The 21,727-nt window shown below is 45.4% G+C and overlaps 1 protein-coding gene across 1 annotated transcript in view; it reads right to left on the bottom strand.

The window, feature by feature from the left end:
* LOC138853074 (uncharacterized) overlaps positions 1-21,727 on the bottom strand; it is an 838,210-nt gene that overhangs the window by 89,536 nt on the left and 726,947 nt on the right. The window contains exon 3 of the mRNA XM_070087627.1: positions 9,141-9,176. Within this exon, the coding sequence (XP_069943728.1) occupies positions 9,141-9,176 (36 nt within the window). The remainder of the gene's footprint in view (positions 1-9,140; positions 9,177-21,727) is intronic.

Here is a 21,727-nt window from a genome sequence, read left to right on the forward strand (position 1 = left end):
AACGAGATTCTCACGCAACGAACAAAAGACTTAAAAAAAAAAAAACACAATCATTAACGTCCCGTTCCTATTAACGTAACACAATAAATCCACCATAAATGTGCAAGTGGATTAACATTTTCTTGCCTCGTTGCTTACACGCCTCGACGGGACCCTCACATTCCGCATATAATCGGGGAGAGAAGATGTCAAACTCAGGGTGTCCGTAAATGTGAGATTGCTAGGGTGAGAGCAAGGGAGGAACAGCCGTAAGGGCGGAGCAACAACAGTTCCAAGAAAAGCCACTCCCTCCTCAGCCAGTGTTTAAGGACGATTACCTCAAGTGAATTCGGCAGAAATTTAGCCAGAAATGATAATAGTAAATTCTGGTGCTTCACCCAGTCAGGTAACGACAAATAAAATATTATAAAGGAACAATAAACGGAATATATTGGTGTGTGACATACAGACACACACACACACACACACACACACACACACACACACACACACACACACACACCTCAAGAAAAGTGTAAGCAGTGGAAGCTACTGCCATGAGAAAAGGCGTTTGAAGACGAGATGAGCAGAGGTAGATAGCGTTCCCCGAGGGTCAGTGTAGAGTGAGCAGAAGTAGATAACGTTTCTCTAGGGTCAGTGTAGGGTGAGCAGAGGTAGATCCGGACAACGAGGACAGAAATGCGGAGATCAGAAACAAGAAATACAACTGGAAGCTAAAAAACACAAATGACGAACTGGAATGAATTTTTATTCAGTAACTACTCAAAGAGGAATATATATATGAATCAAGCATCAAATTTAATGGCTTCTTTCAGTAACAGCGCGATCCGAAAGAGAACTATCGCAAAGAAATAATCTTAAAGGGGTGGACCGGTAAGCCAGAAAAAAAACCCTCTGTCAGATGACCTAAAGCTCCAGATGCGGGTCGTCATATAACTAAGACCCGCGTCAGTAAACACTTATCCTGTTTCTTGACGAATCTTACCTAACCTAACCTCTATCATATATCCATCCCTCCCAGTCACCTGTTACCGTAGCCCGGCCTAGAATACTGGTAAGTGCATCTCAGAGCCATCACGAGGCAGAGCAGAGCCTAAGTCTGACTTCCTCCAGAGACCAGGAATTATAATCAAATTCTCCCATGAAGTCAAGGAGATGGAGATCAACACTTTCAAGAGGCGAAGGAGCTTTAGTTCAACGCACTCATGATGCAAGAGCGTAATAATATAATAATAATAATAATAATAATAATAATAATAAGCAATAATAATAATAATAAGCAATAATAATAATAGTAATAATAATAATAATAGTACGCAATAATAATAATAATAATAATAATAATAATAATAATAATAATAATAATAATAATAATAATAATAATAATAATAATAATAATAATAATAATAAAAGCCTCATTAAAAAAAAATATGTACGTAATGAAATAGGAGATGACTAAGTCAGCAAGTTTGAGTGGACTGATAAGCGCGTGTAGTGGTGCCCAGGACACGAGGGCGAAGCAAATTCTTCTTCACAGTATAATGGACGGGATTTTAGAGAAGTGAGTTCTTATTAAAGTTTAATATAAGATGGGATACACGCATCTGTGAGAGATAAATAAGGGCACCAAGTTAAATATGTCACATTACTGGACTGGATCATCCCCAGGTTAAATGAACGTAGATGTTCGATTTATTCCAACCTCTACGTTCATTTGTGTGCCTTTATATCCCTACTGTACGTTAAATACATGCAATACCCTATTTATGTATCTACCTGCAGGGCGTTCTGGGGGTCAACTCCCCCGCAGTCCAGTCCTTGACCAGACCTCGCAGTGGATCAGGGCCAGATCAACCAGGCTGCTACTGCTGGCCGCATGTAGACCAGCGCATGAACCACAGCCCGGCTGATCGGGTGTGCAAAAAATATTACTGCACCTTGAAACAATCAGCAATGACACATGTACTAACTTGGGACCCGAAAGCCATGAAGAATGATTTTGAAAGGGGTTAATCTTGCTATATCAGAGATATGATTGATAATAATCAAACTCTCTATTTTACTCTCACAAACTATGTAGTCTTAGGGAAAAAGATAATTGTTTGAATTAGGATTAGCTTAGTAACGTGTTGTTGAATTTAGTTTATTATATTCTTGAACGACCTAAGGAAAATACTGCGAGACTTTGTTGATTATATTTGGGCTAATACAAAGCATTTTTTTTTAATTTACTGGATTTATTATGATAGTTCTTAAAGTTCCAGATGTATTATATTTAAATTGTGTAGCTTTACCGTGGCTACAACACCTCACCGTGGCTATAACACCTTACCGTGGCTATAACACCTTACCGTGGCTATAACACCTCACCGTGGCTATAACACCTCACTGTGGCTATAACACCTTACCGTGGCTATAACACCTTACCGTGGCTATAACACCTCACCGTGGCTATAACATCTCACCGTGGCTATAACACCTTACCGTGGCTACAACACCTTACCGTGGCTACAACACCTCACCGTGGCTATAACACCTTACCGTGGCTATAACACCTTACCGAGGCTATAACACCTTACCGTGGCTATAACACCTTACCGTGGCTATAACACCTTACCGTGGCTACAACACCTTACCGTGGCTACAACACCTTACCGTGGCTATAACACCTTACCGTGGCTATAACACCTTACCGTGGCTACAACACCTTACAGTGGCTACAGCACCTTACCGTGGCTACAACACCTTACCGTGGCTACAACACCTTACCGTGGCTACAACACCTTACCGTGGCTACAACACCTTACCGTGGCTACAACACCTTACCGTGGCTACAACACCTTACAGTGGCTACAACACCTTACAGTGGCTACAACACCTCACCGTGGCTATAACACCTCACCGTGGCTATAACACCTTACCGTGGCTACAACACCTTACCGTGGCTACAACACCTTACCGTGGCTACAACACCTCACCGTGGCTACAACACCTCACCGTGGCTATAACACCTTACTGTGGCTACAACACCTCACCGTGGCTACAACACCTCTGTGGCTACACCTCACCGTGGCTACAACACCTCACCGTGGCTATAACATCTCACCGTGGCTACAACACCTCACCGTGGCTACAACACCTCACCGTGGCTACAACACCTCACCGTGGCTACAACACCTCACCGTGGCTACAACACCTTACTGTGGCTACAACACCTCACCGTGGCTACAACACCTCACCGTGGCTACACCACCTTACTGTGGCTACAACGCCTCACCGTGACTACAACACCTTACTGTAGCTACAACACCTCACCGTGGCTACAACACCTCACCGTGGCTACAACACCTCACTGTGGCTACAACACCTCACCGTGGCCACAACACCTCACCGTGGCTACACCACCTCACCGTGGCCACAACACCTCACCGTGGCTACACCTCACCGTGGCCACAACACCTCATCGTGGCCACAACACCTCACTGTGACCACAGCACCTCACCGTAGTCACAACACCTCACCGTGGCCACAACACCTCATCGTGGCCATAACACCTCACCGTGGCCATAATACCTCATCGTGGCCACAACACCTCACCGTGGCTATAACACCTTACCGTGGCTATAACACCTTACCGAGGCTATAACACCTCACCGTGGCTATAACACCTTACCGTGGCTATAACACCTCACCGTGGCTATAACACCTCACCGTGGCTATAACACCTCACCGTGGCTATAACACCTTATCGTGGCTATAACACCTTATCGTGGCTATAACACCTCACCGTGGCTATAACACCTCACCGTGGCTATAACACCTTACCGTGGCTAAAACACCTCACCGTGGCTATAACACCTTACAAGTGGCTATAACACCTCACCGTGGCTATAACACCTCACCGTGGCTATAACACCTCACCGTGGCTATAACACCTTACCGTGGCTACAACACCTCACCGTGGCTACAACACCTCACCGTGGCTACAACACCTCACCGTGGCTATAACACCTCACCGTGGCTACAACACCTTACCGTGGCTACAACACCTCACCGTGGCTACAACACCTCACCGTGGCTACAACACCTTACTGTAGCTACACCGCCTCACCGTGGCTACAACACCTTACTGTGGCTACAACACCTCACCGTGGCTACGACACCTCACCGTGGCTATAACACCTCAACGTGGCTATAGCATCTTACCGTGGCTGCAACACCTCACCGTGGCTACAACGTCTCACCGTGGCTACAACACCTTACTGTGGCTACAGCACCTCACCGTGGCTACAACACCTCACCGTGGCTACAACACCTCACCGTGGCTACACCTCACCGTGGCTACAACACCTTACTGTGGCTACAACACCTCACCGTGGCTACAACACCTCACCGTGGCTACAACACCTTACTGTGGCTACAACACCTTACTGTGGCTACAACACCTCACCGTGGCTACAACACCTCACTGTGGCTACACCTCACCGTGGCCACAACACCTCACCGTGGCTACACCACCTCACCGTGGCTATAACACCTCAACGTGGCTACAACACCTCACCGTGGCTACAACACCTCACCGTGGCTACAACACCTCACCGTGGCTACAACACCTCACCGTGGCTACAACACCTTACTGTGGCTACAACACCTCACTGTGGCTACACCTCACCGTGGCCCCAACACCTCACCGTGGCTACAACACCTCACCGTGGCTATAACACCTCACCGTGGCTACAACACCTCACCGTGACTATAACACCTCACCGTGGCTACAACACCTCATCGTGGCTATAACACCTCACCGTGGCTACAACACCTTACTGTGGCTACAACGCCTCACCGTGACTACAACACCTTACTGTAGCTACAACACCTCACCGTGGCTACAACACCTAACCGTGGCTACAACACCTCACTGTGGCTACACCTCACCGTGGCCACAACACCTCACCGTGGCAACACCACCTCACCGTGGCCACAACACATCACCGTGGCTACACCTCACAGTGGCCACAACACCTCATCGTGGCCACACCTCATCGTGGCCACAACACCTCACTGTGGCCACAGCACCTCACCGTAGTCACAACACCTCACCGTGGCAACAACACCTCACCGTAGCCACACCTCACCGTGGCCATAACACCTCATCGTGGCCATAATACCTCATCGTGGCCACAACACCTCACCGTAGCCACAACACCTCACCGCGGACACAAGTTCAGGAAAGCCACTATCTTGGCACGTAAGAGTAGTAGTCTCACTATGTAAATTGCACCGTAATAACCGAGCTTTGATTTACTACTGTTTTGCATATAGATTAAGCTGAGTGTCCCAGTATAACATAGGCTCGGCCGGCCGCTTGTGAGGTGAGCATCCCTGATATGAGCTGCGGTAACTGCGGTATACAGCGGTAATGGTAATGTCGCAGCGGTGGGTGGTAATGTCGCAGTAGCGGCGGCAATGCCAATCATGCGGCAGCGCGGCATCCGTAAATGCCAGATCGGGATGAGGGCAGCATCATGCACAGGTGTCACTTTACATCTTGCGTCTACAGCAACTTTTTCCTTGAATCATCTTCAGCGATGAATCTGAGGAAGCCGCTGGATCCAGCGGACTTAGAGCTTCTCCTTAAACACACAACACTATCGAGTATCAATTAGAATCCAATAACATGAACTCTAGATTCTAACAGAGTAGATCCTAGAAATTCATAAAAAGAGGTCATATACACAAACTAGATTTTTTTTTGTAGAAAACTTTCAAAAAACGCATATTTTTCGTGCCAATATTTAACGTACGTTTTTTATAGCGCTATTGGGCTAGTAAAAGTAAGGTAGGGAATGGATTGTGATAGAATAAAAAGGTGCTAAGTCCTGTGGGAAGACAGGAAAAGACAGGCAACGAGGAACAGACTCCTCCCCCAATCACTGGTTTCATCGGTACTGTGCTGCTGCCCTATTCTGTATATCTCCACAATGGGGGGGGGGGGACCAAAAAAAAAACTTGGTTCCATGTCATAGTCCATGACGCAGACTGGGGCTCATACAAGGCGTTGAAATCTGCCAGCCAGAGCTGGGAGAGTCTCCAGCAGGTCACTGCCGGTGGTGAAGGGTGATGATTGAAATATTTGATTAGAGGTAGAAAGCCTATGTTGTGTTTCTTTACAAACAACAATACTTGTCAATACAGAAAACCAACATAGATTTATCAGCATTTGCAATCTAAACTTAAAACATATGATAAAACAAATGATAAAACAAATTAAACGTTTGATCATAAACTCAATCCAAGAATACTAGAGGAAGTCAAGGAATTCTGGAAGAAGTCAAAGAATGCTAGAGGAGGTCAAAGAATACTAGAGGAAGTCAAAGAATACTAGAGGAAGTCAAAGAGGCAGTAGTCGCACGTCATCAACATTGGGTAAAGCGACTGTGGGGAAACAGAAGCGTTACTTTCACACAGTTTCATATTTTTTTTCTCTTATTCGTAAAACGTCTGTTTCAATCGTGCCCAGACTGGTAACTAAAGCAAAGTTCCCTTCCCCCCCAGCCGATGATTGAGACATCTGCTGCTGTGGGGAGAACTGCAACAGCGACCACCTGAGAAGGACAGCTGGTGTCATAAATCAATAGCTGATGTCATCCGCAGCGCTAGCTATAAGTACAGAAGGACATCACCACGCCTGAACAGAACATCATCCGTGTTTACGTTGACCTGAAGCAATACTTGTCGACGTCAACACTGGCTAGAAGTGGACAGCCTTACCCATGTTTATGAGCAGATGTGTCTTGCCTTCGCAGCTGAGTTTAACACAGCTGACAAACGTACTAAAGGCGAAGTCACTTTCCGAAGGAGGGAGAAGATGCTCTCTGTACGTCTGTGGTCGTAGGTTGGCAGCGTGATGGTTGTGGTACTCACCACTCCAATAACAGCTACTACTACCACTATCGCCCCTACCATCGTCACCACACGCACACCAGCTGGAACTATAGTCCCCATTATGTTATACTGAGTAAGACTTAAACACTGACATATTAAAGATGAAAATGATACTGGTCCAACGCACGGCTCACCCCTACAGTAAGGGGAGGGAGTGGAAACAGTGGTGGGGAGGGGAAGGTACTGGAGGTACAGGGAGAAGAGGGAATAGCCAGGGGTAAAGGAGGTACTGAGAGGAGGCAAAGAGAAGGGAAATTGAAAGTGAAAAGGGAGAAGAGAGGGCTGAAAGAAAAGAATACGATATTAAAGTGAGAGAATAGATGAAGAAAATGAGAAAACAGAATAAATAAGTGGAGAATAAAAGATATAGAGAAAAATGTAGAGAGAATAGAGTGAGAAAATAAAGATAGCTAGAGATAAGGTTCAATCCCCGAGACAACAGGATCCAAAACCTAGAGAGAATCGGATTAGATACGACAAGTAAAAGTGGCAAAGAATTCAAATGAATTTACGCAAATTTGGCATCGTCTTATAAGGTATTAAAACCATCTCTCAGGCACATCTCTCAGGCACATCTCTCAGGCACATCTCTCAGGCACATCTCTCAGGCACATCTCTCAGGCACATCTCTCAGGCACATCTCTCAGGCACATCTCTCAGGCACATCTCTCAGGCACATCTTAAAGACGTCGCCCAAAGCTATATATATACCCAGGATAAATGAATACGATCCAGCTGAAAAAAGTGTTGCGAAGAGTCACGCGTTTATGCCTGAACGCACGAAATAACACGCGTTCATGCCGAACGCACGAAATAACACGCGTTCATGCCGAACGCACGAAATAACACGCGTTCATGCCGAACGCACGATGAAACTGATCACGACACCTGACTTGGGAACGATTTTATTCAGCAAGTCAAGAAATACACGCGAGTCAGTGTTTAGTTTTGTGTTCTTCATCATGCCAAATCTGACCGTAGTGGAGAGTTGAACTTCACTGCAGCTCCGCGGTCCATAGGCAGTAGGCCTGACTCACTCATCCCCCCCCCACTTCCCACCAAGTCCGCAGGCCTCCCACGGCCTACGGACTGTTTGCTGGTCGAGGGAAGAGTATTTACCACGAAATGCATCAGGATTTATCATCTGATTTTGACTTGGTGCGTTCAATAGCGCTGTGCCTTCCTTCACTCCCTCCTGGTGATAACACGCCTCTCTCTCCTTTTCCTCTATTCCCGGCTCTTCTCCCTTGGAAATAAGTCACTCTGACTTTTTTTGGATTACCCTGATAGGTAATTTTTTTGGATTACCCTGATAGGTATTTTTTTTGGATTACCCTGATAGGTAATTTTTTTGGATTACCCTGATAGGTAATTTTTTTTGGATTACCCTGATAGGTAATTTTTTGGATTACCCTGATAGGTAATTTTTTTGGATTACCCTGATAGGTATTTTTTTGGATTACCCTGATAGGTAATTTATACACGTGTTAATATGAACGATAATTTCTGTACCTACTTATGTGTACCTTTACCTAAATAAACTTACTTACCCTCCCCTATCTATTCAATTCCCCTTCCCTCCCTTTCCCTCTTCCTCCCTCTCTCTCTCTCCCTCTCTCTCTCTCTCTCTCTCTCTCTCTCTCTGTGTTATCCCTCTTCATTCCTGTTCTGCCTTTCCCTGACACCATTCCATACGTTCCATTCTCCCCGCCACTCCCCCCGCCCTCCGTCTCCTCCCCATTTTTAAAAGTCATTCTCCCCAAGGGATTTAAATAATTAGAGAATATTATCCTCATTATTGATCTCTTCAGCGATACAGTCCAATATTTTCCTTTACTCTCTCATTTATTCCAATTTATTCTTGAGTTACAGGGCTTCAGGGAATTATTGCTGGTCATTATGTTGTTTGTCTTGTGTGTGTGTGTGTGTGTGTGTGTGTGTGTGTGTGTGTGTGTGTGTATACTCACCTAGTTGTACTCACCTAATTGTGGTTGCAGGGGTCGAGTCATAGCTTCTGGTCCTGCCTCGTCACTGGCCGCTACTGGGTCACTCTTCCTGGACCATGAGAATATCATACCTGTGTGTGTGTGTGTGTGTGTGTGTGTGTGTGTGTGTGTGTGTGTGTGTGTGTGTGTGTGTGTGTGTGTGTGTGTGTGTGTATACACGCGCGTGCAAACACGAGTTGATGACCTTACCTGTGTGAGAGTTGTGACCAGGGGCTCCCAGGTAGGCTGTAGGAGAGAAAGAAAGGCATCAGATATGACAACAGAGATTACATTATCAACTTAAAACCTACACGAGTTTACTGGTATACATGTAACCCTTTTATTATTGTTACCCAGAGACCATACAACAACATAATAACATTGTATCTACGGAGAAATTTCTCCTCTTCTCTCTCTCTGTCTCTCTCTCTCTCTCTCTCTCTCTCTCTCTCTCTCTCTCTCTCTCTCTTTCTCTCGTATTCGAGCTCTACAAAGCTCTCATTCCCTATACATTATAATTTTCAATAATAAGTTTGGTTTGCTTTCTGCTAGAATGTACAATGAGTAAAATAATTACTTGGGCTCTAAATCAAACTCAATTGATCAAAACTAAAATATAAAGTACGAAGAAAAAAAAAATGGGAAAAATATTTGAGAAAACGTCAATATTAACATTTTCTTGATTTCTTGTGAAAATGAGTTAACTCTAAGGCATAAAACTGCCGCGTTTGAAGTATTAATCTTAAAACTTAATATAGAAAGAGAGCGCCCACGCACACGCGCACACACGCGCACACACGCACACACACGCACACACACACACACGCACACGCACACGCACACACACACGCACACACGCGCGCACACACACACACACACACACACACACACACACACACACATACACACGCACTACAAACAAAGATAAAACAGCAAAGGCCATGAACACAAACGAGCGATGCAAATAATAAAGTTTATACCAATAAAGAGGTTTGCAGCAGCCGCGTCGTGTTTGTCAACTGTCGACAGCTTGTCACTGTCTCCATTAATCGACCTTATTTTAAGAAGCTTTAATTTCAAGAGGAAGGTCTGTTTCCAAGAGGAAGGTCTGTTTCCAAGAGGAAGGTCTGTTTCCAAGAGGAAGGTCTGTTTCCAAGAGGAAGGTCTGTTTCCAAGAGGAAGGTCTGTTTCCAAGAGGAAGGTCTGTTTCCAAGAGGAAGGTCTGTTTCCAAGAGGAAGGTCTGTTTCCAAGAGGAAGCTCTGTTTCCAAGAGGAAGCTCTGTTTCCAAGAGGAAGCTCTGTTTCCAAGAGGAAGGTCTGTTTCCAAGAGGAAGCTCTGGTCCCAAGATGAAGGTCTGTTTCCAAGAGGAAGCTCTGGTCCAAAGAGGAAACTCTGGTCCAAAGAGGAAGCTCTGGTCCAAAGAGGAAACTCTGGTCCAAAGAGGAAACTCTGGTCCAAAGAGGAAACTCTGGTCCAAAGAGGAGGCCATGTTTTCCTAGCAAAAGTGAATGCATTTCCTAGGTAAATAAAACATTTATAAAATATCAGGAAACAGCGGAAAAAAATAAATAAAAAAACGAATAACGGGGGGAAGGACAAGACACCAGCAGGAGGAGGACTGTTGGGAGCAGAACTCTCGGCGACACAGTCGCAATATTACAATCTCGGGGGAAGGGGGGAAGGACCGTTACTGGTGGTTGGGAGAGGGGGAGGGACAAAGTAGACTGCCACTTATAACGTCCAAATGGCAGGAGGTTGCAGATAATGGACAGGTCACCTCAGAAAATTACCTCTCCACTCACGCTAGTGTTAAGAGACGGTTTAGAAAGATCAAGTTTGATCAAAAATAAAAATAACGATAGTTTGTGCGTAATGTAACATCAATTCTGTCATTTAAATTCATTTTGTACAAGAAATTTCAAATATATCGATGGACGTCTAAAACCGACAAAAATAATGAAAAATGTCCAAATTTCCTCTTGCTCTTCTATTCGACTGAAGATGTCTGCTGCTCAGGCGAAACGTTTTGACAGTGTGGGTACTTAAATACTGTACATGGGTCTTACCCCTCAACGCGTCGGTATTGTGTACCATTTCCAACAGGAACCTGGAACCTACCCTACAGTTCTGGCAGACAGACCTGGTCGGCTACCCGCGCTGTGGCAGCTTAAATATCGCTCTGTTTACATTATACGTCGAGCTTCGGATAATCATTCCTCCGGCTAATACGCGCCATCGGTTATCGCGGGATTCCTGTCAACGAGGGAATGAGAATCGACTCGTTAGCTTCTGCAGGTGTTAGTTTGAAATGCTAAGTAATTCCGTCGTTTGTTCGGAGGCGGATCGAGTTGGACTGGCGCGGGCGAGTGTGCGCACACATTTACCTAGCCGCATTTGTCTAATTGTGTTTGCAAGGGTCGAGACAGCTCTTGGCTCCACCTCTCAAGTCTCGCCTACCGAATTTACTGCTTTCTCAACTCAGAATAGTATACAACATAACTAAACTATACTGATCTATACCTCTTCCACTACCAGCCTTACCACAACTTCTTTGTCTTCTTCTCTTGGTCGCGTCCCTGTCCCTCTCACGTATATATACTGCTCTCTTCACTATCTTGTGTTAAGTGTGAATTTGTAAAATGGTGCAAGTCGAATCTTCTCTCTCCTATGTGTGGGTTATTTGTGTATTATACTTCAGTGTTTCCTCTCGTGTGTCTAGTCTTGTACACTGGAATCACATCTCTAATTTTTCACCTGTCTTCCACTTAGTTGCTCCCTTTCTTGTCGCATGTTATTAAATCCTTCCTAAGATGTCACACAATTCATCTGCTTTTCGCAATACCTTGGAAATTTCCTGTCTGGTCCCAGAGAGAGAGAGAGAGAGAGAGAGAGAGAGAGAGAGAGAGAGAGAGAGAGTGTGTACTCACCTAATTGTACTCACCTAATTGTGGTTGCAGGGGTCGAGACTCAGCTCCTGGCCCCGCCTCTTCACTGATCGCTACTGGATCCTCTCTCTCTCTGCTTCCTGAGCTTTGTCATACCTCTTCTTAAAACTATGTATGGTTCCTGCCTCCACTACTTCACTTGCTAGGCTATTCCACTTGCTGACAACTCTATGACTGAAGAAATACTTCCTAACGTCCCTGTGACTCGTCTGAGTCTTCAGCTTCCAGTTGTGACCCCTTGTCCCTGTGTCCCCTCTCTGGAACATCCTATCTCTGTCCACCTTGTCTATTCCCCGCAGTATCTTGTATGTCGTTATCATGTCTCCCCTGACCCTTCTGTCCTCCAGTGTCGTCAGTCCGATTTCCCTTAACCTTTCCTCGTACGACATTCCCTTGAGCTCTGGGACTAGCCTTGTTGCAAACCTTTGTACTTTCTCTAACTTCTTGACGTGCTTGACCAGGTGTGGGTTCCAGACTGGTGCTGCATACTCCAGTATGGGCCTAACATTCACAGTGTACAGTGTCTTGAACGATTCCTTATTAAGGTATCGGAACGCTATTCTCAGGTTTGCCAGGCGCCCGTATGCTGCAGCGGTTATTTGGTTGATGTGTGCCTCCGGTGATGTGCTCGGTGTTATGGTCACCCCAAGGTCTTTCTCCCTGAGTGAGGTCTGTAGTCTTTGTCCACCTAGCCTATACTCTGTCTGCGGTCTTCTTTGCCCCTCTCCAATCTTCATGACTTTGCATTTGGCTGGATTGAATTCGAGAAGCCAGTTGCTGGACCACATGTCCAGCCTGTCCAGGTCTCTTTGCAGTCCTGCCTCATCCTCGTCCGATTTAATTCTTCTCATCAACTTCACGTCATCTGCAAACAGGGACACTTCAGAGTCTATTCCTTCCATCATGTCGTTCACATATATCAAAAATAGCACTGGTCCTAGAACTGACCCCTGTGGGACCCCGCTCCTAACAGGCGCCCACTGTGATACCTCTTCACGTACCATGACTCGTTGCTGCCTCCCTGTCAGGTATTCCCTTATCCATTGCAGTGCCCTCCCTTTTACGTGCGCCTGATCCTCCAGCTTCTGCACTAATCTCTTGTGGGGAACTGTGTCAAAGGCCTTCCTGCAGTCTAGGAAAACGCAATCTACCCACCCCTCTCTCTCGTGTCTTACTTCTGTTACCTTGTCATAAAACTCCAGGAGGTTTGTGATACAAGATTTGCCTTCCATGAACCCATGCTGGTTTTCATTTATAATCTTGTTCCTTTCCAGGTGTTCGACCACTCTCCTCCTGATAATCTTCTACATGACTTTGCACACAATACATGTCAGAGACACAGGTCTGTAGTTTAGTGCCTCGTTTCTGTTTCCTTTCTTAAATATGGGGACTACATTAGCTGTCTTCCATTTCTCAGGTAATTGCCCAGTTTCAAGGCATGTGTTGAAGATTGTGGTTAGAGGCACGCACAGCATCTCTGCCCCTTCTCTAAGGACCCATGGGGAGATGTCCGGTCCCATCGCCTTTGAGGTGTCAAGGTCAATTAAGTGCTTCTTCACCTCCTCCTCAGTTGTTCGTATGTCATCCAACACTTGTTGGTATATTCCCTCTTAATGTTCCCTTCTGTGCTGTCTTCCCACAGCCCTTCCTGTCTCTACTGTAAAAACTTCCTTAAATCTCCTGTTCAGCTCCTCACATACCTCCTGATCATTTCTTGTGAGTTCTCCACCTTCTGTCCTTAATCTGATCACCTGGTCTTTGACTGTTGTCTTCCTCCTGATGTGGCTATACAACAGTTTCGGGTCAGTCTTGATTCTCGATGCTATGTCATTTTCATACTGTCGCTGGGCCTCCCTCCTTACCTGTGCGTACTCATTCCTGGCTCTGCGACTGATCTCCCTATTTTCGTGTGTTCTCTGCCTTCTGTACTTTTTCCATTCTCTATTGCACTTTGTTTTTGCCTCCTTACACCGTCGGGTAAACCAGGGGGTCGTTCTGGTCTTCCCGTTGTTACTGTTGCCCTTGGGAATAAACCTTTCCACTGCCTCCTTGCATTTTGTTGTTACATATTCCATCATTTCATTTACTGGTTTTCCTGCCAGTTCTCTGTCCCACTGGACCTCCCGCAGGAAGTTCTTCAACCCTATGTAGTCCCCTCTTTTATAGTCAGGCTTTTCCCATTCAACTCCTGTTATTCTCTCCACTTGCAGCTCTACTATGTATTCAAAGCACAGAACCACGTGGTCGCTAGCTCCTAGGGGACTCTCATACTTGATGTCCTCAATATCTGAGCTGCCCAGGGTGAACACAAGGTCCAATCTTGCTGGTTCATCCTCCCCTCTCACTCTGGTAGTGTCCTTAACATGTTGGTGCATGAGGTTTTCCAGCACCACGTCCAACATCCTGGCTCTCCATGTTTCGGGACCCCCATGTGGCTCCAGGTTTTCCCAGTCAATCTCCCTGTGGTTGAAATCCCCCATAACCAGCAACTTTGCTCTGCTGGAGTGAGCTCTTCTTGCCACCTCAGCAAGTGTGTCCACCATTGCTCTGTTGCTCTCTTCATATTCCTCTCTTGGCCTCCTGCAGTTCTGTGGTGGATTATACATCACTGCAATGACCACTTTGTGTTCCCCAGACTGAAGTGTACCTGCTATGTAGTCTCTTTCTCCCGTCTCATCTATTCCTTCCATTTTCTCGAATTTCCATCTGTTTTTTACGAGCAGAGCAACCCCACCTCCCTCCCTGCCCCTTCTATCTTTCCTCATGATCTGGTATCCTGGCGGGAAGATTGCATCTGTTATTGTCTCCATGAGTTTTGTTTCTGTAACTGCTATGATGTCTGGGGACTTCTCATTGATTCTTTCTTGCCATTCCTCATGTTTATTCGTTAATCCATCTGCATTTGTGTACCAAACCTTCAACTTCTGTTCTAATACTGTAACTGTGGTGCGGGGGGTGGAAACAGAGGGATCGGTGTGTGATGGTTGGTTTGGATTGTTCGTTGCCTTGGGGGTGTCGTGGCTGGAGTCCTTCTGCAGGTGTTTCTGGGGGGTGCGCTTGTCCTTCCATTTGATCCTGGGTTATTCTGCTCTCCTTTTTCATTTCCTCCCATTTCTCCTTTCGTTTTTGAACTCTCTTTCATTGTCTTCCTTTCGTCCTGTGTTCTGTCTCGATCGAGGTACACACTCCGGCACTCCTGCTTGCCTCTCAGCCGTGCTTTCTCCTGCAGGATCATGGTTCGGGTTGATTCTGCCTTGAAAATTACTTTGAGAGGCCGATTCCTTTTCTTTGTGAACCACCCAATTCTCCGATTAGACACTAGGCCTGTTGTATATGAGTACGTGTGTGTGTGTGTGTGTGTGTGTGTGTGTGTGTGTGTGTGTGTGTGTGTGTGTGTGAGAGTTTGTGTACGAGTGTGTGTGTGTGTGTGTGTGTGTGTGTGTGTGTGGTAGTGTGTGTGGTAGTGTGTGTGGTAGTGTGTGTGTGGTAGTGTGTGTGTGGTAGTGTGTGTGTGGTAGTGTGTGTGTGGTAGTGTGTGTGTGGTAGTGTGTGTGTGGTAGTGTGTGTGGGGTAGTGTGTGTGGTAGTGTGTGTGGTAGTGTGTGTGGTTGTGTGTGTGGTAGTGTGTATGGTAGTGTGTGTGGTAGTGTGTGTGGTAGTGTGTGTGGTAGTGTGTGTGTGTGTGTGTGTGTGTGTGTGTGTGTGTGTGTGTGTGTGTGTGTGTGTGTGTGTGTGTGTGTGTGTGTGTGTGTGTGTGTGTGTGTTTGTTTTGAATACTTGCTCTTCAGCGGCCAGTTCTTACAAGCAAGTGGAGAGGAGAGTGATCCATCCTGTTGGCAGGAAAAATGAAGTAAACATTGAGGCAGTCTTGCGAGGGAACAAGAGGCAGGTGTCGAGGAACAAGTCAAGACACGAAGGAGCAAGTGTACTAGCAAAAAAATCAACCCATCACAAATAAATATTCACACCACTAACCTCAGAAATGTAATACAAACCAAAACAAAATTCAATAGCGAAGATTACCATTCCATTTCTAACTACCGAGAGATCTGAGAGTCTCGTTACAGTGGCTAAGCAGTTTGATATGCCAGGCAATTGGACAGGTTGCCTATTCAGTTTGCATAGTAAGATCGAGTGTTAGTATGTGTGCAGGGTGTAGGTGGAGCTTCCGCTCCCAGCAACTGACACATCCCTAGTAGACGCGCCTTTCCCATGAGATATCTGAAAAAAAAAAATCAACGTTTTTTCCTTTGTTGACGAAAGTAAGCCTTGTACAAAGAGAATTGTTACAATTGATAAAAGACCCTAATGAGCGAAACATCCTCTCAACACAATGTCTTCAAACCGCGTCTGTGTCATATTAACGTGCTTGTTGGTATGTATTGCCATTTATACACTAATCCCTCAATGGCATGTACAAGTTTTGGTGAATACTACTGGAGGCGGCTTGTGGAATACCTAGATATGAGGACTGATCGATCAGGGATAAAGCATTACAGATTTAGGCATTGCAACAAAACATCTGACGAGTCAAATTATAAAAACTGGAAGGAGTATATTATTATTATAATCAAAAAGAAGCGCTAAGCCACAAGGACTATACAGCTGGAAGGAGTATAAGGGAAATGCTGGAGAGTACACGGGGTATCTGAAAGACGGGGAGCAGAGCAGAGTGAGGCGGTGTCAGAATAGGAGAGTGTAACTAGTGGGTACCATGAGACTAGGTGCTAGTTCCTTTGCCTTTTCTGCGTTACGTAAATGGTCTACCGAAGAGAATCTTACATGTTCTTGTTTGTTTGTTATGCAAAATAATGAACGATCAAAAATAATAGGAGGGCAGAGGAGGCTCATGGAAGACTTGGACAGGCTAAAGCTGTGGTCGGATAAATAACTTTTGGAATTTACACACGAATGAAAGAAACGTAATGAGGATTGAGGAGAGTAAAAGAAGATCAGAGACGGAGTGCAGCCTATGAGGGGAGGGAGAGGGAAGGAAGGTAGGGAGAGGGAAGGGAGGTAGGGAGAGGGAAGGAAGGTAGGGAGAGGGAAGGGAGGGAGATGGAAGGGAGGGAGAGAGAAGAAAGGGAGGGAGAAGGAAAGAAGGGAGGGGGAGGGAGGAAGGGAAGCAGACTGGAACAGTTAAAACTACGAACCAAAAAAAAATGGATCTAAGAATCAGTTTCACACTAACATGGTCGGAGGTGCCCATCAAACGTTTAAAAATCTAAAACATTCGCGAGGCTGGCAAAATAAAGAACAACATTCAGTAACCAAAATACCGAATTCTTATGAACAATTTAAATGAAATTATGCAAAGCCCAAGTGCACTGTCTCGGGAAGAAATTCCCCATCTAACAGGTACAAAAACTGCAGTTGGTTCAACTATTTACAACAATAATTACCCTCAGAGCTGAGAATAATGCGATACGAGGAGAGGGTTGAGGAACCAACCCTGACGACGTTAGATGAATGGAGAGTAAGGGAAGATATAATTACAGAGATCATAATTCTAGGTGGAACAGGGTAGACAGCAGCAGATTATTAAAAAGGAAGAACCACTGCTGAAAGCTAGACACACACACATGAGCCAAAAAAAATCATGCTAGAACTTGCAGTTTTTTTAGGACCTGGGTGCAAGAAGGAAGAGGTAAAGGCAAGCTTCATACCCTGTTTCAAGAATAGATATGCCAAGGCCAGTGAATTCAACTTTCTTTACTGTCATCGGCAGAAGGCTACTAGTGCCGCTCAAGAGAAAACATTTCCCAGCAGAAAGAACTGAGGCAGATGACCACCTGCCACTCGACAGTCAAGAAATACACAGCAGATATTACAGACGCTGGATCGCTTCTCTACCATACCAAGTAGCACAGCCAGTCCAACATTCTCTCACACCAACTCTCAACACAGTGATGCGAGATGACTTATATGATATCGAGAGGAATTTGCAGGATATTCAGAGATATGAGATATAATTAATACAGATTATGAAAACTATTGAATGTGATATATAAAAACACTATAGAAGAACTTGAAATAGAATAAAGGAAATACTGAATATGAACTTGTAATCATTTAACACGGATAATTATTACTTCTTGCACGGTATCATGAGATAACTTGCAACAGTATATACAAATAATAATAGTAATAATAATAATAATAATCTTTACTTTTACAAGTACATGGACAACGTATACATATCTAGCTGACATCAGTGACATACTTTATAGAAAGCACCTTGTTAGGCACATCATTTTGGTCAAATTAGGGTAATTTTTTTACCCAGGATGCGACTCACACCAGTTGGCTAACACCCTTTTGGTACATATTTACTGCTAGGTGAATAGGCCACAATGTGCGAGACGAACAGGAACATGATTTTCAGGATCGTCTCTTATCATGTTCTTACCCGAAATGATGATGATAATAAGGATAATGGAATTAAACAAACATACCGAGTATTGAGAGGCTGAGTTTACGGTAAATAGGTTACTGTTCACCTCGGTAGGTTTAAACTCCATTAACTAACCACAATGACTGCAGAACGAACGACCAGCCAAAATTTTGGCCATACAACGAACGAACAACAGAAATTGTGATCGTATAACGAACGAACAGCCAAAGTTGCAACCATACAACGAAAGAAACTCCCAAACCTGTGACCGCGCATCAAGTCTCTTAACCAGACACGCCAAACTTGGTCTCCATAACCCGTCTTCTCTCAGTGTGACTGGAACGTCTGACCTCCACACATGACGCTCCAACAATGCGGCACTTGCAGCCTTCGCAGATGGCATCACAGATTGCACCACATATGGCTGAGGCGACGTTTTCATAGATGGTATTGAGGAATTTCGCAACTGCTATCAAATATTATTTTTAGATGGTATTCCAGATATTTTCATAGACTGTGTAACAGTTTCCCCCAGGTGGTATTTTCTGACAGGTGGTGTTCTTGCTTTACAGATGGTGTTTTCTTACAAGGAGTAATCTTGCTTCGCAGGTGGCATTCTTGCCTCATAGGGGTAGTATTCGTGTTCCACGGATGGTAGGTATGATTCTCATATGGTATTAGTGTCCACAAAAGCTCTTCTTGCTCCACACTTAACATTAATAGTTCTATGGCTGACATTGGTTCAGGATTGTCTTTCTATATTGGAGATGCTATCAGCGATTGGTACCTACCATGCATGGCATATAAAACTATTCAAAAAATTATCTTTCACATTCCAAAGTCTGTCATCGGCGAGGAGTATGAGCAAATCTTGACGATGGGGGAAATATCCCCTCTATTTATGCTTAAAGAAATGCTGGGTTCTTAGACAGGTAAGCACCCTTCGGGATGAGTGGCACCCCTCCCGGAAGATAGGTCGTCAACCCCTAGGCACAAACCACAAACTCCCTCACTGGGTTATGATGACCCAGCGTCGGGTAACACTGGATGGAGAGGGAAAAGAGAGAGGGAGGGAGAAGGGAGAGTCAGAAAGGGAGATTGAGGAAAAGGGAGAAAATTAGCCTCGAGGGAGAATTCCCTGACTGGTGATGGTCTCAGGACACGTTATGACACACTGACTTTACATTTTCGATCTTTGTAAGGTTGCTGGGAGGGAGGGAGGGAGGGAGGGAGGGAGAGAGGTTCTGTTGAGTTCGAAGTAACGACTGAGTACTGATTGATGGAGTCAGTTTACTGAAAGGTGAAAATGGTGTACAATACCTACATGTTGATAAGACGCATGTGCAACAGTTAGGTGTCTTTATTCCGAAACGTTTCGCCTATATAGTAGGCTTCTCCAGTCGGGTGCAGAGGAGTTTGCAAGAAGCAGTAGAGATGTGAAGACAATATTATCAGTCCATCACCCTTGAAGACGTAGTTTTGAAGGGGTTAGTCCCTCAGCCCTGGAGAAGAGTTTTGTTCCATAGTCTGGAACTTCTCCAGGCTGAGGGACTGACCACCTCAAAACTACGTCTTCAAAGGTGACGGACTGATGACATCGTCTTCAGATCTCTATTGCTCCTGCAAACTCCTTTGCAATCGACTGAAGAAGCCTACTGCTGGACATGTGTCTTATCATAGTGAAAGATGTTGTAACTGATGGGGCTAATATATTCTGGTGTCTGTCGTTATCATGGGGGAGCGCTAAACCCGTATGTATTATACAGAGACCGTGGTGGGGGGGGGAATGGAAGGTATTCAGGCTTAATTTAGGGAACTGGAGGACGGATCAAATTCCCTAGAGCAAAATCCCCTCACCAGCAATAAGGAACCTCCCTTGAGGGGAATGGTGTCAGCGGTTTGTCAGTTTAAAGGACCGTTAGCAAGTGCAACGTCATAATGCGACAGTTTGAGTCACCATAGGTCAGCGACGCTGACTTATGGAAGTTCATACCCTTGGCACCGCCCCGCAGGGCAAAGGGGATGGGGTAGTTAGCCATCAGTGAAATAGGTTGTGCTGGTAGACGACACGCCATTTCACTTCAATAAATCCGGGGAGAGTAATCGTGAATTACTCCGAGCGCTTCCATTATATTACATGAACCCACGACAACACGGTGACACTGTGACTGTGATTGACTGGGTTAACATTCTATCACCTGACAAGCCAGGTGGCTTACCCCCATCCCAATAACCTACACCCCTGGTCTGTCAGGTGGCATCTTCTCCCAATAACCTACACCCCTGGTCTGTCAGGTGGCATCATCTCCCAATCACCTGCACCCTTGGTCAGTTAGGTACTCATAATACAGCATCAGTGTTCTTAACAAGAAAACACACACACACACAGTACATAAATGCCAAGCTAAACTTGAAAAGTATCAGTTTTACCTGCTGATTCGATGGGTAAGTCAAGGTAGAACGTATTGATATCTTCCTATATAAACGCATTCACCAGAGATATCCAGACTTGGGTGCTTCCCAGCGCACAGTGACAGCATCAAGGCGAGCTGTGTGTGTCACCTGAACTGAGGGTGACGCCTGTAGCTCACTACATCATCATCCCACAATTAGGCAGTTAAAACTTTGAAAGCTAATTAAAACAGGTAAACCGCAATATACGAGAATATTTGAGCTGGCTGAATGTTACTGTTTATGTAAGACAAGACAAGAGATATTAGATATTTTACATAAATTATGCAGAAACTAAGATGATGCAGAGTTGGGTAACTTGTTAGTTAACGACCATTTACACACTCGCGCACTCGCTCACTCGGCAACATTAAGAACGGCGTAGCCCACATTATTTACCACTACACCAACCACTTACCACTCTGCCCCTGCACCACCAACCACTTACCACTCTGCCCCTGCACCACCAACCACTCGCCACTCTGCCCCTGCACCACCAACCACTCACCACTCTACACCTGCACCACCAACCACTTGCCACTCTACACCTGCAAGAAGCTACGACCAATGTCTTTCCTGGACAACACACAGCGTGAGAGGCATCTTAAACAGCGTTATTATTGTCCTTCTCCTCACGCACCGCGTTTTCCTGCTGACACTGGTGAGTGGCGGGCGGCGTGGGACACTACGACCACAAATACGGCCAGGTGCGTTAGTGTGGCCCGCAGGTGAGTTAGTCGTTCCCCATTTATGCGTACAGAAGAAGAGCTATGCTCGTATTGACCGGACTTGAGTACTGCGTTCACATGTGTGAAGGAGGTGCGTTAGTGTGGCATAGAGGTGCGTTAGTATGGCATGGAGCTGCGTTAGTGTGGCTTGGACTTCTGAATGGGTATTAGTGTAGCCTAGTGGTGCATTAGTGGGGTCAGGTATGTATAATAACGCTTCTTGAGAGAGAATGAAAAAAAAAGTTTGAGTGTGGAATAAGGAAACGTTTAATTAAGCTG

Source organism: Cherax quadricarinatus, chromosome 22 (assembly GCF_038502225.1).
Source record: "Cherax quadricarinatus isolate ZL_2023a chromosome 22, ASM3850222v1, whole genome shotgun sequence".
NCBI classification, from domain to species: domain Eukaryota; kingdom Metazoa; phylum Arthropoda; class Malacostraca; order Decapoda; family Parastacidae; genus Cherax; species Cherax quadricarinatus.